The sequence below is a fragment of the Pantherophis guttatus genome, chromosome 1 (genome assembly GCF_059756535.1).
Source record: "Pantherophis guttatus breed Tessera chromosome 1, ASM5975653v1, whole genome shotgun sequence".
NCBI classification, from domain to species: domain Eukaryota; kingdom Metazoa; phylum Chordata; class Lepidosauria; order Squamata; family Colubridae; genus Pantherophis; species Pantherophis guttatus.
This window is the reverse complement of record NC_142063.1, coordinates 219367555-219387961: the sequence shown is the minus strand read 5'-3', so window position 1 is coordinate 219387961 and position 20407 is coordinate 219367555. Positions and strand designations below refer to the sequence as shown.

General features: G+C 36.2%; 1 protein-coding gene across 4 annotated transcripts in view; it reads right to left on the bottom strand.

Annotated features, from left to right (window-relative positions):
- The window catches only part of DLGAP2 (DLG associated protein 2), a 459052-nt gene that overhangs the window by 53735 nt on the left and 384910 nt on the right, over window positions 1-20407 (bottom strand). For all 4 annotated transcript variants that reach the window (XM_034436765.3, XM_034436764.3, XM_034436770.3 and 1 more), the window contains 2 exons: window positions 19084-20156; window positions 12380-12591 (listed from right to left, as the gene is read on the bottom strand). In XM_034436765.3, coding sequence (XP_034292656.1) covers window positions 12380-12591; window positions 19084-20156 — 1285 coding nt within the window. The remainder of the gene's footprint in view (window positions 1-12379; window positions 12592-19083; window positions 20157-20407) is intronic.

Sequence of the window (20407 nt, the reverse complement as noted above, 5' to 3'; positions counted from 1 at the left end):
TTTCTGTAAACTAATTTAAACAGCACGTACTTTAAATCAAATATAGATTTGCTGTGCTTGAAAAGTTAAGTTTTAACTTTTGCCACCCTTAACAGCTAGCATGTCACTCTGGATTTAATTAACACAACTCTTGGATAATAGAAAAACAATATATTGAGAACAGTTGCATCTGAAGCAGCATGTAAGTGAGTAAGACAATAAGTAAATACAATCCCTAGTAAATGATATTATATATTATTACTCCTAACTGTACCTTGAAACTAAATAATTCTAGGAAATAATTGCCTAAATGTATTTATTAGGAAACTGCCTTGTAATTATTATTCTTATTTTCATAAAAAATGTAGAGAGTCCAGTTCACACAGAAGCTTACCAGTAAAAATAGCAAACTTAGCAAAAGCTAATTGGAGAACAAAAGAGTAAAAGACCCCTCCTAGGCTCTAATAATCTTTTAGAGGGTATTCTTGTCAATGGAAGAATTAAGTGTCAAAATACTTCTGCCTCTCCTGCTGACATCCATCTGACCTAAAACTGTTAAACTTTTGCAGTACTGTCTTACTGCATTTTTGGAATGTCAGCAGTCACTGTAAAAGACCTTTTCCTTTGAATGGTATATATTAACATGTTAAATTAAAAATGCCTTTAGACACCTAGAAAATTTTAAAGAACATTGGGAAAAGGAAAAAAAACTTAACTAACACATACAACCAAATGACAGCTATAACAAATGGTTTTATAACTTTCAACCCTTTTATTTAATCCTAGCATTTCCATGTTTAATTCATTATTAAAGCATATGATGTGTGCTGTAAATATTTGTGGAAAATGTCTCTGAAATTCAATATATTATACTTAAAACAACTTTCAGGACTGAAATAAATTTGCTTGGATCTAGTGGAGAGTTGAATGCTATTAAAATCATACATTCTCTTCAGTATATAATAGGAATAAGAAAGAAAGAGAATGGCACACTGCTGAATTCTACTGTGAATGGAATTTGGTGGAAAAAAACAGGAATCTTCTGTTAAATATATCAAATCAAATGTTAAATTACCAAATCCAGCATTGAAACAGACCACATGCTAGTCATGTAAACTGAGAGCTGCAATACATTTACCAAGGCAACATGTCTTGATAAAATTATTTATTTTTACAATGTACACTTAACGCTTGGCCTGTTGTAGTGCTACCATTAATATATGCCGCAGTTAAACATTACTATGAATTATTCAAATAAAATTACATTGCCTCAGTTTATCCTCAGGCATAGCTTAACATAATTAATGTTAGCTTAGATTGTGTTCTCATTAAATCCATTCATTTGGTAGCTTGGCAAAATCTTGAATAGTATTTAAGTCTTCTTCGGGCAACCTGGTTAAATTCGCAACATAAATAAAGTGCAATCTGATATACATCTACTCAAGATAAGATACAGGAGTTAGTGGACAGGTTCTTCTGTTGCAATATGCATAGAACTATATGAAAAAGTAAATAGGAAAGATGCTTTATTCGGAAAGGAAGCTACCAGGGAGCCACTTAGAATACTATACAGTGAAGTGGTAAAAACAATAAATAAAGAGCTTGGGTTTTATAAGAAAAACTCTTGCCAGATTCTTAAATGACTGTTACCTAAAGACACATCAAGGATTTGGTAAATAATGTCATGTTTCCAGAAGGATAATGAAGGCTGCAAAGAGGACAATCAGCAAAGAACAGAGAAATGGTCCTTTAAAAGTCATCTATTTCAAAGGGATCAACAGTCACCTCTTTGACTGTTGGGGTGACATGATAGCAGTGTTTCAATACTGGAAGGGGGTCAACCTATTCTCCAAAGCAATAGAAGGCAGGACAAGAAACAATGGATGGAAACTGAATGTTGCCATTAACTCCTGGGAACCAAATTTAAGCTTTCAAAAATGTCTAAATGCCAAAATGCAGCTTTCTTTGAAATGCTAATTGTTCTGCACACTAGAAAGAAGAAATGAGACATCTCATGATAATGAAGCAAATGGTAGTATGAGAAGAAGGGATTTATATCTATTAAGCCCTGGGAGATATTTGGGACAAGTGTGGCTTAGTAACATTATTTCTCAGCCTTTATTGCATTTGTAGATAGGAGAGACAGACAGATAGGAGGAGCATTTGTAGAGCAGTGGTGTGGAATAGTCATGCTTTCTGACAAAAAACAATCTTGGAATCTGAGTAAGTACACATGAGCTGCCTGGGACATCATCCTATGATGTTATCTGGACTGAGTTTGATTCTGTAAATCCTGGACACATGGATAAGGTCCTCTGAACTGTGACTCTGGCTATTTATTTGTTCTATCCATGCTCCTGCTGGGTGGTCAAGACAGCCCAAGAAGTGACCTGTGATTGGGTTGTGATTAAGCTTCTTGAAAAGAGTTCCTCTGGCCTTGAAGGAGGCAGTGGTATGATCCCTTTTCAGGAGGCCGTCACTAGATCTTTTCATTCTGGATTTCCCTTTGTGGTCAAAGGGAAAGTAGTTTAATAGCAGCTGCTGAGGGTTTTGGAGAAGATGGATTATCTGGATCCATTCCAAACAGAACTTGGGCCAGGATACCATATCGAAATAGCATTCATCATGCTTGTTAATTACCTTTGATGGAGCTGGGATGGAGATGATGCATGCAACATTGTGTTCATTGATCTCAATATTTTCCAATACCATCAACTATGGTATCCTTGTGGACTTGATGCAGAGCTCAGGAGTTGCAGGTATTTTGCTACAGTCTTTGGCCTTCTTCTCCTGATTGGTTCTGATCAATGTCACTAAGGATGGGGAAGACGTAAAACCTACAGCCCCCCATTGGAGGGGGGCTATCTCAGGGCTAGACTCTCTCACTCCTCTTATTTAACAACTAAATCAAACTACTCGGTGAGATCTCTCAATTTGGGGGTCAATACTCAATTGTATAAAACTTCAGACTGTGCATGTGAGTCTGTCAATATACAAATGTGATGTCCGAAGGCTATTTGGGTTAGGATGAAGAAAAACAGAATCAGGCTCAAACCTGAGATTGGAAGGGATTGCATTTCCCTATTTGAGACTAGTATATAATTTAGGAGTCCTCCTAAATCTGTAATTACTGTACTTCTTGAAGAGTAAATTGCAGCTTGGCTAGGAAGGCTTTTGCACAGGCCCACCTCATATGCAGTTGTACCTTTTCTGCAACTGGGAGGTTCTTCAGATGGTCATACCCTAGACACCTCATGACTGGACTATTGAAATGTGATCCACATGGGGCTATCCTTGAAGATCAACCGGGAGCTACAGCAGGGGCCAAAAGCAGAGGTGCAGATAGTAATGGATGTTTCTTACTACAGCACAATTGGGCAGAATAGGTACATTCTAGGGTTGTTGGGGTTTTTTTTGACTAAATATTATCATGCTGTGGTACAGAGGAAGTATACCTTCTCTGTTGCTGCTGCCACCCTCTGGAATACAAGCAACCCCCTTAGAGATACATATGGTTCTCATCCTTTAAATGTTTTGTAGGTCTGTGAAGATTTGATTCTGTTGTCAGGCCTGGGTCAAAGTACTTGTTATTTTTGGTTATTTGTATGGCTAGGTTTGAGTGATGATGTTTTTATATTATGTACAATATTCTTTTAAAATTATAAGTTTCTCAGAGTCTTTTGGAGTTGGATAGCCTTGAAATCAAATGAATGAATGAATGAATGAATAAATGAATGAATGAATGAATGAATGAAAAGAGAATAAGCTCTGCTTTAACCTAAAGAGCCCAGAGTACTAGTATTCAAACACATACATGTGCCACTGCTAAACTGATTTCTGGGGAATACTAAGGAGCATCTTTCAGGAAAAAACATACCAAAAAGATAAAAGTGAAAATTAGGGATGTGCAGCACTTTAGATGAAATACCAGAAATGTGCTTCCAGAGGCTCTGGCATGTTATGTTCCATCTATTGACAACACTTTAAAGAAGCCACTTATATATAAATAGAACATTGTGAAGTAGAAAATTACTAACATTTGTTTTCAGAGAGGAAAGTAAATGAAATAAATTAAAAAAGGAAATTAAAAGTTAAATATAATTTGAGTTTAGTTTAGAATTGCTTTCTATAATCTTTTGAGTTTTCTCAAATATACAATAGTAAGCGCTCTGTTGGAGAATGTGCTGCGGTTTGGAAAGATGCTACCAAATCTAAGTGGTTACCAGCATGGTTAACGGGCCTTATCATGGAATTATAACTGAAAAGAAAGTTTTGTCAGCAAAGGATGACAATAAAAAGGAAGCACACCTGCACAAAAGAAATATAAGCATTTAGAACAAGTCTTGCTAAAGAGCTTTTGCAAAGATAAATCCTATTCTCACTAACCTTTAAGAGTTCTTTGTCAGTGTCAACAAGCATGTAGATAGGGGTGATCCAGAAGATATAGCTTACTTGAACTTTCAATAGGCTTTGACAAAACCCCTCACCAAAGACTCCTGAGCAAAGTTAGCAGTCATGTGATAAGAAGAAGCTCTCTTATGGATCGGTAACTGGTTAAAGAACAAAAAGCAGAGAGTAGGAATAAATGGATGTTTCTCTCAATCAGAGATGCAAAGATCAATATTGGAATTAGTGCTGTTGATGTTTTTCATAAATGATCTGGAGTCAGAAGTAAGCACTGAGATGACCAAGTTGGTGACGCTAAATTATTCAGGGTGGTTGGAATAAAAAAAGGAACAATAATGAATTCCAAATGGACATATTCAAGGAGAGAGAACAGATATTAACAAAATGAGTCAGGATAATGCATATGGGGACAAAATATTCTACCTTCACCTACAGGCTGATGGGATCGGGGATGATAGTGGACTGACTAAAATAGAATTGTTGAGTTGTTGTGGAAAGCTTAAAGAGAATACCAGTCCATCTATCATTATGACAAAGCCCAATATCTTGATGTGAATTTTAGGAAAGAAACTGAAATTAAAACACTAAAAAATTACTGCTCTTATGACCACCAACTATGATGTTATCAAATGGGATTAGACTACCAATCATTAACACACTTGATGGCTATATATTAAAAGCATTATGTCTCTCAATATCACTTGCACACCAGAGTCACTGCAGTATACTGATTAAGAAAGAATATACTATATTCTGATTACAATCAACCTTCTGCCATGGAAGCTCACTGGAAAACTTTAGGTGAGTCACTCTCAGGTCACCCTTCCTGACACGGTGGTTGTTATCAGTGGTGGTATTCAGCTGGTTCTATCTGGTTCTGGCGAACCAGTAATGGCGGCTGTGGGAGGCTCCGCCCACCTGCCTGGACATCATCACGTCCAGTTTTTGATGCTCTGTGCATGCGTGTAAGACTGTGCGCATGCACAGAGGTGGCGTGTGCACTCACATTTGCGAACCGGTAGCAAAGGTAATTGAATACCACCCCTGGTTGTTATGAGTATAAAATGAAGGAATAATTCCAATTAAGATACCTTGAACTGCTGGAGAAAAGGCAAGATATAAACTTTATATCTATGTCATCATCATCCAACAACAACAACATCTTCATCATGAAGTTCCTTGGTATTGTTGCAACAAGATATCAAACTTAACGAATCTTTCATTTTTATATTTTCTTATGTTTGTAATAGGATGCACTCTCAGGTCATTTGCATTCCCAGATGCACCAGGTTCAGCATTAAGTAAATAAGCTATGTTAAAATTATCAGAATCACTAGATTACTCTCTGGGAAACATTTGTACCATTGGAAGATGAAGGACAATTTATTTAGACATTTAGAGCCATCTGATAGAAGATGTGTTTCTGTTTAGATTCCAGGGTTCATCTCAAAAAGACAGAATTAATTCTTAATTGACTTATGTTTTTTTAAAAAATATCTTTTATAGTTTAGACTATTCTTTTCATTCCAAATTAGTTCCATTAGTTATATTAGTATCAAAGTATCAAACTACAGAGACTGCTCCAGGTAGTCATCAGAAGTCAGCACTTACTTGAAAGCACACACACAAAAATGTGCAGTATGTAAATACAAGAACAAATGGAGAACTTTAAGAAATATAAGCACTGATTTGCTTTTCTCTACTAAATGTACTCATACCATCTGTGTGTGTTTTTTTTAAAGCAATACTATGAAAGGCCAAAAATTGGGAGTTTTCTGAAATAATGTTCTGCAAATTAAGATCTGTAAAACAATCGTCAACATTTGATAAACCAATGAAACAACAGAAAATACATTTGGCTGCTATGTTTAGATAATGCAGTTAAGATTAAATGTTAGGAATTGTAGAGAGCTGACACTAACTGTGGCTTTAAAGGTCAACGCTAACCTTTATTCTCATGACTTTTTCCTCAAACTCTCTAAAAACATCTTGATCACCAGCAAAGTCTTTCAATATATTGTGTCCTATCTAGTTTATTCTGTTTACATTTTGCATAAACAGAATAGTAGTGGACATTCCTCACTAAGATGGATTGCTGACTGTAGCTACAGCATCTCATTTTAGCTTCTCTTTTCACCAAAAGCATCTTAAATTAGAATAAATTCACACACCATTTATCTTTTATATATAATATTCTCAAACTCTGTCTGGGGCTGTTTATGTGATTTTCAGAATTTGAATAACAGATTCCAACATCATAGCCTACCACAATATTTAAGATGAACCCGAAAACACGTTTGGCTCTTTGTCAAGGGGCAGAATAAGCAGAAATAGTATCAAATATTTCTGGACTTCAGTTTACATTCATGCTTATCTGTGCTACAGATAAGGCATATCTGCCTTTTTTGCTTCCCAAAGCCTTAATATAGACGATATATTCTGAACATCTGTATCACTGAAAGCGAAGAACGTAAATGTGTCTCTGCAGAAAGACAAATCCACTTTGGAAACTGCTCTTACCTGGAAAGCCAATCTAAAAGTGATGTTGTCAACCAACCAAGAAAAAGAGACTGACAACACTATGAAAGAGCTTGCCAATTGGGACAGAAATAATTGGACAAGAAGCCTTTTGCTTCTTCAAGGAACAGCATGAAATGCAACTTCAAAGAGTCATTGTTGAGCAACCATTGTCAGAAAAAAGGATTTATGGATAACAGACCTAACTGTCAAATACATTTGGGCTTGTTAAATACCATCTCCCTAAAACATCAAGCGTTTTATAATAGAATTTTCCAAATGATGCATCACTGATTTGTGTTTTTAATGTCAACAGTAGACAAAGCATAGCTAGTTCTTTGGCTTCTGTTAATTAATAACATTTTTGCTCACATATTTGTAAGAGGCCAAGGTTAGGAAGTTAATAAACAACAATGGAAAAGCTTATGGGCAACCCTGAAACATTTTATTCATTTCCTAGATGTTCCAGTACTTCTAAGAACATTATTCTAGCAAATTCTTATACCCCAAATATAGGGATGAGATTTATTAGTTTTACAGCATGTATACTTGGAACATCAAATAATTTTAAAAGAGACACATTATTGTGGAAGGAGGCTTTAAATGGTATACTCTTTCCAAAAGTGGATCAAAGATGACCCTGCATTCAGAATAAATTGCAAATTAATCTAATCAGTTTTCTCATGACTCTAATTTGATTTATATTTGGAAACAATGTATCCCAGAGTGAGAAAATACATTTTTTAAAAAATTAAACAGACATAGGTCTTAATGTAAGATTAATATTTTGTTTGTTTGCTTCTTATTTTTAGGAATAAGATGGTTAATACTGGAGGTCAATTAACCATATCATTTATGTGGCAGGTGAACAGTTTTTTTACTTAATGGGCAGGGATGTCAAGAGAGTAAAAAGAAGTATTCAGATGCTTTAGTATGAAAACCTAGTTCATAGTCTTGCCTTGGTCAAGACACACTGTATGTTAAATCAAGGTATATAAGATTAGGCTGCCATAAAAGGGATTTTGAGGCTATAAATGTTAATCAAGCTAAGAGAAACAAGGAGGGAAATTTTTTAAGGATCCATCTTCTCTTCATAAACATAATGGCAGTAAAACTAATATATGTTGAAGGATTTTATAGGCAGGCTGAATTTCAAGCTCTGGAAATAAGTTACATACAGGTTTCTTTAATATCTCTAGAGTTCAAATTTAGACTAAGGAAGGTACAGCCTTCCGATTTATATATCTAAAATGCCCCTGATTGTGTAAACATTAGCAATTTTGTCAACAAAATCAAATTTAAAAACACTTAAATTTCCCACTGGAATTTAAATGCCTTTTGTATAATTGAACACACGTAATTTTAGAAGCACGTTAAGAATGGAAAAATCACCTAGCTTGACGGACAGACTTATAAGCACTTAAGTGTTTGAAATATATTTTAGCTCCTTTTCTTGTTCTTTTTAATAAGTTCTCATTGGGAAAGTGATCTCAGAAGTTTAGCAATTATTTCAAATAATAATATTTCTTAAGGCCATGAGAGAATTCTATCAAGCTACAGAATTATAAAATCAGGATATCAACATTCTGTCTTGTACGGTTAATTCTACTTAATAATTCTATTGTTACTGAATAGGTCTGACTAGATCTTCATGCTTGTAAAACACACAGCAGACTTTATTAAGTGAACTTTTACAAATCTGGCCTCCCTTTTGATTTTAAACATTCATAAAGCATTTGCTAATCTAGTCTAGAAAGGAGGTCCGCAGTCCCAGGAAGACTGTGCTTTGATGGAGCTTTTACTTGTACCTTAAAAAATTGATGTGAAAATACACAGGTCACACCTGGGTGTACACTAATTCAGAAAGAACTGTTCATAAAACAGACAAAAGATCATGCTATTTCCCTTGCCATATCTATTTTACAACCATTGTGTGGCAGAGGTGATTTGTTTCCATCCACAAAGCAAGGGATAGGTGGAAAAGTGTACAACACAAAGAAAAGTTGTTCACATTAAGCATTTTCTAATGCATGTAATCTGTATTGGAACAATTTAATACTTTCAAATTCATTCAAAATTACTTTGGGTTTGAATATAAGATAAATATATTTTCTGCACAGCCATACTATTCAATCCAAAGCTTTAAATTCTGGCTTTCTCAGAAATACAGCTCAAACAATCTTCATTTAAATACCTGGGTATTATATGATAAAAGAAGGGAGTCAATTAGTATGTAGGAATTACAATCCACTCTTGAGGCAAGTAAAAAAAACCCCATTAAATGGCAAAGATTAAAGTTATCTTGAGAGACAATGGCAAAGATTAAAGTTTGCTTGAGAGAATACCTTTGGTTAAAATAATGATTTTATCCTGTTTTGTTTTCTTATTTCTATATTTTCTGGCTCACTCCTTGGAATGCAGACAGTGAAAATTTATGTTAGAAAAAATTAACAAGGCAAGAAGCTTAGATTTTCAAGCTGGACAAAGTAAAGGAAATGTAAGGAACTGAGAGGAAAGTGATCTTTAACTCTTCAGGTGTTCTGTAATTAATGAACTATCTATGAGCTATCTGCTATATACGAACTATGATAAAAAAAATCAAACCTCCCCAAACAAAATCCCTTCTCACCCCTATGAACATTATAAGTCTCCCTCAATCTTGGGTCCTCTACCAGAGGCCTGGGAGTTTAAAGGATTTGTGCAATATCTTAGCTGTTCCTAGCACTGCACTCTTCTGGACAGAAAGCTCTGATGTTGTCCTTGGGAGCTGTTGGAGCCACTCACCCAGCTTAGGAGTCACAGCCCTGAGTGGCTCCTATCACCGTTGGGTCCATTTTGCCCTTTACTAACCCTTGTTCAAGTTCTGTTATAGTCTCTGCCTAACCTAAGGCCTGTAAAACCACAAGATATTATCCACAGTGTTTCAGTTATGGACCTATCGTTTGGCAGTGTCTCTGCAACTGAAGTGTGCTCTGATTGCCAGACTGAAGTCATTAAACCTGGAATGGAGACCTAATTCCATGCAATCTTTAGCATCACCTGAATCTTCAGCTCTCTCTGGAAAACTTTATATGTACATGTATATGTACATATTTTAGGAAGATCAAAGAGAATGCGATATAGAAAGAAAGAACTATACAATTCAGCAGATGCCATTAATGTCTGGTTCTTTCTTCATTTACTATCAGGTCCCACCTTTTCTAGGGAAACATAAGAACACAACAAGAAATAGTTTGGAAGAGAAATCCACAGCTGAAAAGCAGTGACTGAGAATACTTCTCTGCATAGCCTTTTCCTCTAAAAGTAGAAAAATCAATAATATAATCTCAAAGAACAGACTTGACCAATCTCAGAGAAGCTCATGATCATAGCAGATTTACAACTTGTCCTACGTTTCTATGGAGTTCTACGTGCACATGTAAATGACACAGTCAAACAGCAAAAACTTGATTCAAGAATACAGCTTGAGAAGCAATGTAGCAAAGCCTGGCACTTTTGAGACAACGTAATATTTTAGTGTAGCAGCAGTAATCTGATTTCTTAGACTATGATAACTTACTTGCGGTGCTAGGTAATGTAATTCTCAAAATGCCACACATGGGATATTACTTCAATTCAGACACTTTTCCTTTTTCCTGTTAATATTTTGACTTTTGTAAAACTGCAAACCTGTAATGCACTTCTTCCCTGAGCTTCTTTGATGCTATTGTTACATGAATAGCGGACTTATTTGTGGTAATTTGATTCACAATTTTCAAATTGGTAATTATTTTTCTTGTTGACGACCCTGTCTTGGATGTTCAATACATTTAAAGGAACTGCACAATTTATCTTCTCCAAACAGACAGGTTTTTCCTCATTAGTGGACTAACAGCATTTTGACTAATTTGACTAATATTTGTTTAGTTTAAAATGGCAGTCTTCAAAAAAATTGCCTCTGAAATTGATCTCAGTGGATGTATGAATACCTTCCATTCAGCCGAGCTTCTTACAAAAGGTCCTTGAACAATGAATAACTTTATCTCTTCAGTAAAGTCTATGGTTTTTAAATGTCATGAATGATACAGAAATACAGTGCATGACAGGGACTTTCTGGACTATGAAAGGCAGAGATCAGAAGGCTTTTGATGGTATTCCCCAATGAGCAGCTAAGAAATGGAAGGACCTTTCCAAGGCAAAGCTAAAAGAAGAACCTCTAAGTCTTTGGCAAGCTTCTTTGTGGGAGGGCTGGACTTGTAAATACGTTTTTTGATTCTTACTTCTTAAAAGACATAAAGTTGTATCAGGCTGCACACTACATTTGCCTTCCATTTAAGAGGTACAATTAACTTTGAGGAAAAAAAGATGTAACTGGAGAGCCATCTCTCCATTTAGCCTTGTAATAATATACTGTACCATGTGTATTTTGCCTTTCAACTGAAGTTGACTCTCCTAGTCAAGCAAAGACAGGATTTCCTTCACTTGCATTCTCAGCAACCAGTTGACCAACTTAATTTGGTTTGTTGCTTCATCTAACTTTCAAATGTTTTACAGAACAAATATTCTGACTCTATTCCAAGATGAAGACAGATGTTCAGGGCCTTGGGAGAGGATTAAAAGTTTCCTTGTCAAAGGACTATTCTCTGAGATATAAGCAAGAAGCTGATGATGACATGAGGTTTCAAAGCAACAAAAGATTCCTTGTTAACCCCATATCTATAGTTAGATACATTGGTGCATAGACTTTTGATGTGACAGATTCTGTCTCTCAGGACTCTTAGTTCATTACTGATCATTCTCTAATACTTCACACTTGTCCCCTCTTACAGTCTTATGTCCTGTCAGCCAATCTATTTTTGTTGACAGGACCTGAAAAATAGTAGACTTGTTTTCAGAAAAATACCCACTGATGGGATCCAAGCATGGAGGATCTCTATGGTTGCAACCTTTAATTAGGCAACTAAAAGGTGATTGAACACTAAGCACCCATCCACACTTGATCTCCCATTAACAAGAATGATTGGTAGAGAGGAACAAGAAAGGGAATCCATCATTCACTTTCCATCGCTCACTTTCACTCACAGCACTACTCATTGGCCTGATTATTGAGACAGAATAGGGTTTGGCAGTAAGGCTGCCACACTTTTCTGCCAATTCAAGGAACAGTGAATAGTATTTTAACATAGTCAAGTGACTATGCCCTCATTTCTTTATATTTTTTAAAGTACTCCACACCAACTGACCAACATCTAGGCGTTTATACTTTGAATATTGACAAGACATTCATCCTTTGCCTTAAAAACGCAATGGCCAGTTGTTATAGGGTAATAAATTATTTTTCCCGCCAGTAATAAAAAGCACCAGCTTAATCTGAGAAAATGTATAGCCAACCAATATTATTTTAGAACATAATCAGCTGAAGTAGAAGATGAAGTAATAGTAGAAAGAAATGAAACCCACAAAAATAAAATAGGAAAAAAAGCTTTGAGAGGCTTACTTCTGGTGGTCACCAAGGGCTCTTTGTCCAATAGATTTTAACAATGATTCCGGATGGACTGCTACCTTTGGTGATGTTTTGGGACTACTGTCAGAATCTCCACTTTCCTCATCTCCCATGGCTTTAATATAACTTCCACTTCTCATCCTTCTGCAGGGAATCTCCTCATCTTTACCACCAGCAGGGTAACCTCCCCATTCATCTTGAGGTACCTGGGACAGGTATTACAACAAGCACAAAACAGAAATAAATCTGACATTGCTGTTGGGCCCTTTAAACAATCTGTTACAAATAACAACTAAGTACTTGACATTGCCAAAAGGATAGATTTTACTTCAGCTATTAACTAAGTACAACATTCCAGTGATATTTGAATGCAGAAGATTGTTTACCAAATGATGTTGTGGTGTGGTAACCTATAGCAGCTATTTCATGCTTTGCACTTTGTGGTGTACCACTGTTTACTTAATATTTATTGAGGAAAGCACAATTAGCCACAAGACATAAACCTCGATTTATATACAGCAATGACTAGGTTCACCCAACACAAATCAAAATCAAGCATGCAGTCAAAGTGACTGAGGAAAAACTATCACCCTGATTCTTCAAGTGTCTTGAAAGAGGATTATTTCTGATCAAATTGATCAAATTAAAGCTGACATAGACAACAGCTGTAGTTGTATATCTATCTTAAAATCATTGATAACCAGTATTAACTATGAAAAAAAGATAACTAAGTATTTGCTAAAGAATGGGGTATGATGTTAGTTCTACACAACAGGCTGAAAAAAGAAGACCAACTTGTGATAGAAACTTCTGAAACACCTGACTGATTTAGCAGAAATCCAAATAAGCCTGATGTAATAGCTCTGGAAATCTAAATTTGCAACCTGGTAATCAAATGAAACATTTATATCATTCAGATAATAACACCTCCAAATAAATTGAAGTTTTACAACAGAATATCAAACATTGTTAAATATACCATGGACCTATATTGCTATATACAACACTTTGTCCATGCATATAACTAATGTTTAATTGTTCCAATTTAGCTTTTGGCTCTGAATTTTGGCAAGGCCTTAATCCAATACTTAGTTGTAGTCTCTAACTGGTTCTGGCCTCAGTTAAACACTTGTTCTTTGCTGTTTTCTAACATGTATACCTACACACACACATACTATATACATACAGTTATACAACTATTACTAAAATCAGCGGTTACAAAACCCAGCTGTAGAATTATGAAGGCAATTACAATATTAGTATGACTAACAATATAATCCTGGATTTAGGAGAACAGTGAAAAGTGACAAAAAAGACAAAATAAAAAAATGTTTACATGGCTTTATATTATATTATTTGGCCTTCAATGCTATTGTTTCATAATTATGGACATTTTCTTTTCCCTGTCTTACTGTTTAATTCATAACTAGAATTGTTTTGGACATGGAATGTAGAGGAGAAGGCTCACATTCAGGCTTAGATATATATAGAACATACACATGCCAAAAAAAGTACATGTAAAAATTTTGTAGCCGCTGTTGAAAATTTTGTATTTTTGATTTTTAATAAAGAACGAAGCTCAGAAACATCTTCACCTTATGCTTTCAGAGGCTTTGTTTTCATTGTACAAGTTGTATGTTGTTTGGTTATATGAGCCTAATTTCCTCCCTCCTCACCGTATTAAATATTTCCTGCTGTAAATGACATGTAAGAGGCAGCTTGGGGTAGTGGTCAAGGCACCAGGCTAGACTTTGGGAGACTGTTCTGGTCCCCCCTTAGGCATGAAGCCAGTCAGGTTACTTTGGGCCAGTCACTCTCTCGGCCCTAGGAAGGAGTCAATGGTAAACTACTTCTAGGAAAAAAAAAAACTTTGCCAAGAAAACTGCTGGGACTCATTGTAACAGTCACCAGGAGTCAAGAAGGACTAGAAGCAAACCCTTCTGCCCCCAAAAAATAGTTGTATAAAGAATACCACTGATATCTGTCCATGTTAGTTTATTGAGGCTTATATGCAGAGCATTTTATATACCCTTCTGGTAATAAAAGGGCTAAAATTCAAAAATAGCATAATAAAAATGAAAACTAGTAACGAAAAACTTACTAAGAAAGAATCTAAGGCCATTAAGAGCACAAATAATGAAATCCAAGGCATTTAACCTACATTAGATCCTTTCCCAGATCTTGCAGAAAAACCCAGGTTACAACATTGTCATAGGCTTACAATATTACTTGACAAGATATTATTGTGCTTTTAAGCAAACAAAACAGCTGTAAATGAAGCAAGACAGAAGAAGCCGGATTGATGTTGCAAATTAATTGAGGCAATTATTTTATAGCATCCTACTTTTCTACAAAGATTCCCCTGAAACCATAGCTTCCCTTGATTTTCCTTAATGGCCTTTCTGCAACGCCTTCATTCGCTAGTTGCTCTCTTCCGGAACCATTTCCCATAATCCACATTTGAGAGTTTTCTCTTCCTAGATCAACTGTTCTATCCATGAGAAGATACAACAGGTAGTTCTTGACTTACGACCACAACTGAACACAAGATTTCCATTGCTAAGTATGGACGTTACTTTTGTTAGGAAGTACAGTTGTTAAGTGAGTTTTGCCCCATTTTATGACCTTCTTTGCCACAGTTATTAAGTGAATCACTGCAATTCTTAAGTTAGTAACATGGTTGTTACATGAATCTCGCTTCCCCGTTGACTTTGCTTGTCAGAAGCTCTCAAAAAGTGATCATGTGACCACGGGACACTGCAACTGTCATAAAAACCGCTTGAATTTTGATCACATGACCATAGGGATGCTGCAACACTCTTAAGTTTGAAAAACAGACATAAGTCACTTTTTTCAATGCCTTTGCAACTTTGAACAAATGGTTGTAAGTCAAGAACTACCTGTATATGGAGTAAAAAGCAAAATAATACAAAAATGCCAGAGAAACCATTTCATCAATCATTATTTTATGGAAGCCTCACAAGAAACATTTATAAGACTGTGTTTTGTAAGACTCTTACAGAAAGGATTGCATGATGGGGGGAGCAGATGGTGAGAAAGAAATGGAGTAGCTTTAAAAAGTGTGAATTACTTGACATGTAAACTGAGTGTTTGAAAAAACAAGAATTCCAGATGTGAATCGCATTTCTCTAAATTAAATGTTATGGTTTCCACTTATTTTATTGGTTCTGTTCTCGATAATTATATATTGCAACAACTGTCTGTGGACTCTGGCACATGATAAAGATTGTTAAAATACAGCTGTACTGATATATTTAGAAACTACTTGATTTCTTGCGTGCACTCTCCTGAACCAAGAAGCAATGTTACATAAAATGACAGAATTTTGAGTTAACGTGTACAGGTGAAGGCATTCTAAAATCTGTAAGAATGAAAAAGAATGTAAAGGAAAAAAGGGGGAGGGAAATCATGAGAAAATGTCAGTTTACAAAACAAATCACATCATCATGTTGTTTTACTTATCTCAGAACAGAGGTGAACAGATTGAGAAAGTCTGCCTCTATTTGTTTTGACAAGATACAAAGGGGGAAAAAGCTTATCCAATTAAAACAACAACAAAAATTGCCGCAAGCTTAAGTAACAACTTAAAGTAATAGAGTGATATGTAAAATAGGCTTCTTACAACCTGATTAAAAGCTGATCAAAGTCTGCCTTGAATGTTTAACAGAAAGCAGAAAAATCCAGAGGAAATGCCAAAAAGGCCTAAAAAAGGGAAGAGAGGATTGCTTTCTGCAGACCTTTCATTTGGAAAGCATGAAAAACAATTCTTTGAAGTGAAATTTCAATTTAGCTCTTAAAGATGTACCATTTTAGTCTGTAGCTTTTCTTCTGTAGCTTAATTCTGATAACTTTTGTTCCACAAACGGAAATAAAAATTCCAGCTTCTCTCAAATTGTGGTTCTTTGTTTCATATAGCCAGTTGCACAAGGAAGCATTTTCATCTTGGATTTATTTCTCTGTGTCATTTCAATTGGTAGTAAAACCCCATATGTATGCACAGAAAATCATCAAAATGCTTTTGCTGCTTGTTCAAATAGTTACTGAAGCCTGAATTTTCCATCTGTACCGTTTGTATTGGCTGAGAGTCAGTACTCTAATGCCTTATTATAAATGTTGATATTTTTTAGAAGCCTTTTCTTGAATTAGATAGTTAATCCTTGTACACACATTGCTTAATGCATCAAGCAATTTTTATATTCTAAATTTAGAATGTGGCAGAAGATTTAACTGAATCAGTGTGGTTGCGTTCTTTATTTGCAAGTGTATGGCTAATTACCAGCTGTATTCTATAGGTAATTTATGTGCACATGCCATCTCTCTATGCATTACTTCTACATTTTCATGTAATATGCATTTACCCTGTGTTCAGAATTGTTGGTCCTGTTGAGAAGCAAACTACATTGAGAAGAACTCCAGGAAAATAGTTTGTGTTTCTTCACAAGGATTTCAGTCACCATGTTCCCAACAAGGTATGGAAATATGTTTAAAGACCATGGAACATTGCATGCCATCCTATCCCCAATTTCCTCACAACAGGTCTCTGACCTTGCTAATTTGTTTGGTGTACAATCAAGTTTCTCTCCTTTTTCTTTCCCAATTAGATTTAAAAAGCCACCCAACCAAGCAAAATGACTCTGGGTGGTATACTCAAATAATCTTGTTTACCTCTTGCCATTCCAGAAGGCCTTGCAAACCTGGTTGTTCTCCCTGGTCTTGGACTAGGTTGTATATGCTCCCCACCCCCGTTACATGTATTCAGATAAATAGATAGATAGATAGATAGATAGATAGATAGATAGATAGATAGACAGACAGACAGACAGACAGACAGACAGACAGACAGATAGATAGATGAAATGTAGGTAGATAGATGATAGATAGATAGATAGATAGATAGATAGATAGATAGATGAAATGAAGGTAGATAGATGATAGATAGATAGATAGATAGATAGATAGATAGATAAATAGATAGATAGATAGATAGATAGATAGATAGATAGATAGATAGATACAGTAGATGATAGATAGATGATAGATAGATGGATGGATGATATGTAGATAGATAGATAGATAGATAGATAGATAGATAGATAGATAGATAGATGGATGGATGATATGTAGATAAATAGACAGACAGACAGATAGATAGATAGATAGATAGATAGATAGATAGATAGATAGATAGACAGACAGATAGATGATATGTAGGTAGATAGATGATAGATAGATGATAGATGATAGATGATAGATGATAGATAGATGATAGATAGATAGATAGATAGATAGATAGATAGATAGATAGATAGATAGATAGGATGGATGGATTCCATTGTCTAGGCGGGCATTATTTTGTTTATTCATATATTATTGTCTAGGTTTTATATTGTTTGTTTTATATTGTGAGCAACCCAGAATCATTTTGGAGTTGAATGGTGCCTAAATCTAATTAAATAATGGGAGCTAGCATGCTGCAAAACAAAACACTAACCTCATGAATCATCCTTCTTTTGCAGAAGGCCATCACTGCCTTAAGACCTCTACAAGAGCTCTTAGAGTTGATACATGGCAATTCAAAAGTCTTTCAAGACCTGCAGCAGCTACTAACGTATGATGCTCTTCCATCAGATTGAGGCAGAGAACTTATTGGAAAATAAGCTAGCTATCAGTTGACGAGAATTAGGAATGGTGGCTGTCTGAAGTAGCTGCCAAAGGAAAAACTAAGCTTTTTACTCCAGGTTATCTGCAACAAGTGTCAGTTAAAGTATAAGCCACTGGTTCATACTTCACACAAAGCCAAAAACAAATTGCAACTTGAGCTTTGTTATACAAGCACTGCGTGAATTAGATGCCAATCAGCATCTTTCAAAGTTAGCCCTGCATGATTGGTGGTCATAGCTACTCCATTCAGAGTGTTTGTGTCCCGTTTGGTTAGTCCATAATTAAAGACCAGGAATAGAACCTATGGCCACCATCACTGCTATCTTATGCAAGCGCTGTTAACCAAAAAAAAAAAAAAAGAGGAAGCTCAGTGAAAGGTATCCGAGTTGCTTCTGAGAAGAGGTTAAGGCTGTAAAAGATAGATGGGACTGATGGTTATGTTTTACTTTCACCTAAAGCTTGTTATGGATGATTCATATAAAACCAGTTTCTGAGCTCTGCTTTGTGTTTTACTTCTAGGCGTAGATCACTGGTGGGTTTCAAATTTTTTTACTACCGGTTCTGTGGGTGTGGCTTGGTGGGCATGGCATGGCTTGGTGGGCGTGGCTTAGTGGGCGTGGCAGGGGAAGGATACTGTAAAATCTCCATTCCCACCCCACTCCAGGGGAAGGATAGTGTAAAATCTCCATTCCCATTCCACTCCAAGGGAAGGTTATTGCAAAATCCTCATTTCCTCCCAATCAGCTGGGACTTGGGAGACAGAGAATAGATGGGGGCGGGGCCAGTCAGAATTTTTACTACTGGTTCTCCGAACTACTCAAAATTTCTGCTACTGGTTCTCCAGAACTGGTCAGAACCTGCTGAAATCCACCTCTGGTGTAGATGAATCTTGGAAAAAAATAGTGGATTTTAACCAAAAAATTATGGGAAAGAACGCCTGTTAGAAAACTGCCTTGCAAATGTTAAAAGAGTATGCTGCTCTTCAATTAAGGATATTAGCAACATTTCACACTTACCTGAAGGTAATGGCATGGTCTCAGGGAGGGTTTTATTTCCTGATGAACTAGAGGCTTGTCTAGATTAAGAGACGACTTCCGATAAGCTTCTTTAGCTTGGCTTACTGTGAGGGTAGACCAAGAGCTCCTTTTCATGTACTTGCCATCAGGGGTCATTGCAAGACCTTCGCAAGCTGAACATTTCACATCATTGTTACTTTTTGAAGTCTTTAAGGAGAGATCCCCAAAATGTCCCTGAAGAGCTTCAGGATAGCAATGAGAGATATGGTCCACATTATGCCTGTTTACCACACTAGGTGTTCGGTAAGTGCTATCACTGTCCAAGTTGTCATCAGAGCTCCACCAGCTGCTCATTCCAGTTTTATGCTTACTTTCAGGCTTTCGCTCTTTGCTTTTACTTCTTTTGCTATGTTTAGAATGATGTCCATGATGATGGTCATCACCTCGGCCATCTCCCTTTGCCCCATTTACATTGCTCTTGGAAGAGCCTTCCAAAGAATGTGATTTTGTGAACAGTTTTTGGACTGAATGAACAAGGTGACGTATTCTACCTGGACTTTCACTGCGTTGTTCAGCTGCGGTGGATGTCCTTTGGTACTGCAAAGTGTGAAAGCCATCCCTGTGGAGAGGAAGTTGTTTCTCAAATTGATCCAGCAAATTTGCTGGGATCCGGTTAATCTTCGGGTTTGCATGAGACATGGTGCAATCGTCCCTAGTTTCGTAATGTGAGGTGTAGTGCATTCTGGGGAAAGTGCTACTGGACATATGATCACCCATAACCATGGGCATCATCATACATTCTGAATGGATGGAGCTTCGTGGTGAGCAGCGATGGTGATCCACTGGGCAACTCTCAGTTGGGCTGAGAAGATACGATTGCCTTGACTCCTGGCCATGATGAAGATGATCGTGGCTGTGTTCACAATCTTCAGGGGATGCTAAACCACAAGTATGCGCAGAACATAATTGTGATTGATTACGACTGCCAGATAATCCTTTCATGTTCCTTGAAACAGGAGAATATCTTTCCTCACTGAAGGACTGCTGGGTTGGAGACCATGAGTACAGCTGATCTGTTAGGGAATGGATAGAGATATATCTGTCAGCTAGGACAAGCATAACATATATTTAGACTAATACAAATTAAAGTTTAACAATAATTTTAAACATATAATACAAAGAAATACTAATATTTCATTGATGGTTAAATATTACGATGATGGCTATTTAACCATATTATGATTATGGTAGTTTAATATTAGTGCTAGTGTCCTTCACTGTTGTGATATTTAAATATTAGCTCTTACATTTATTATTTACTGCA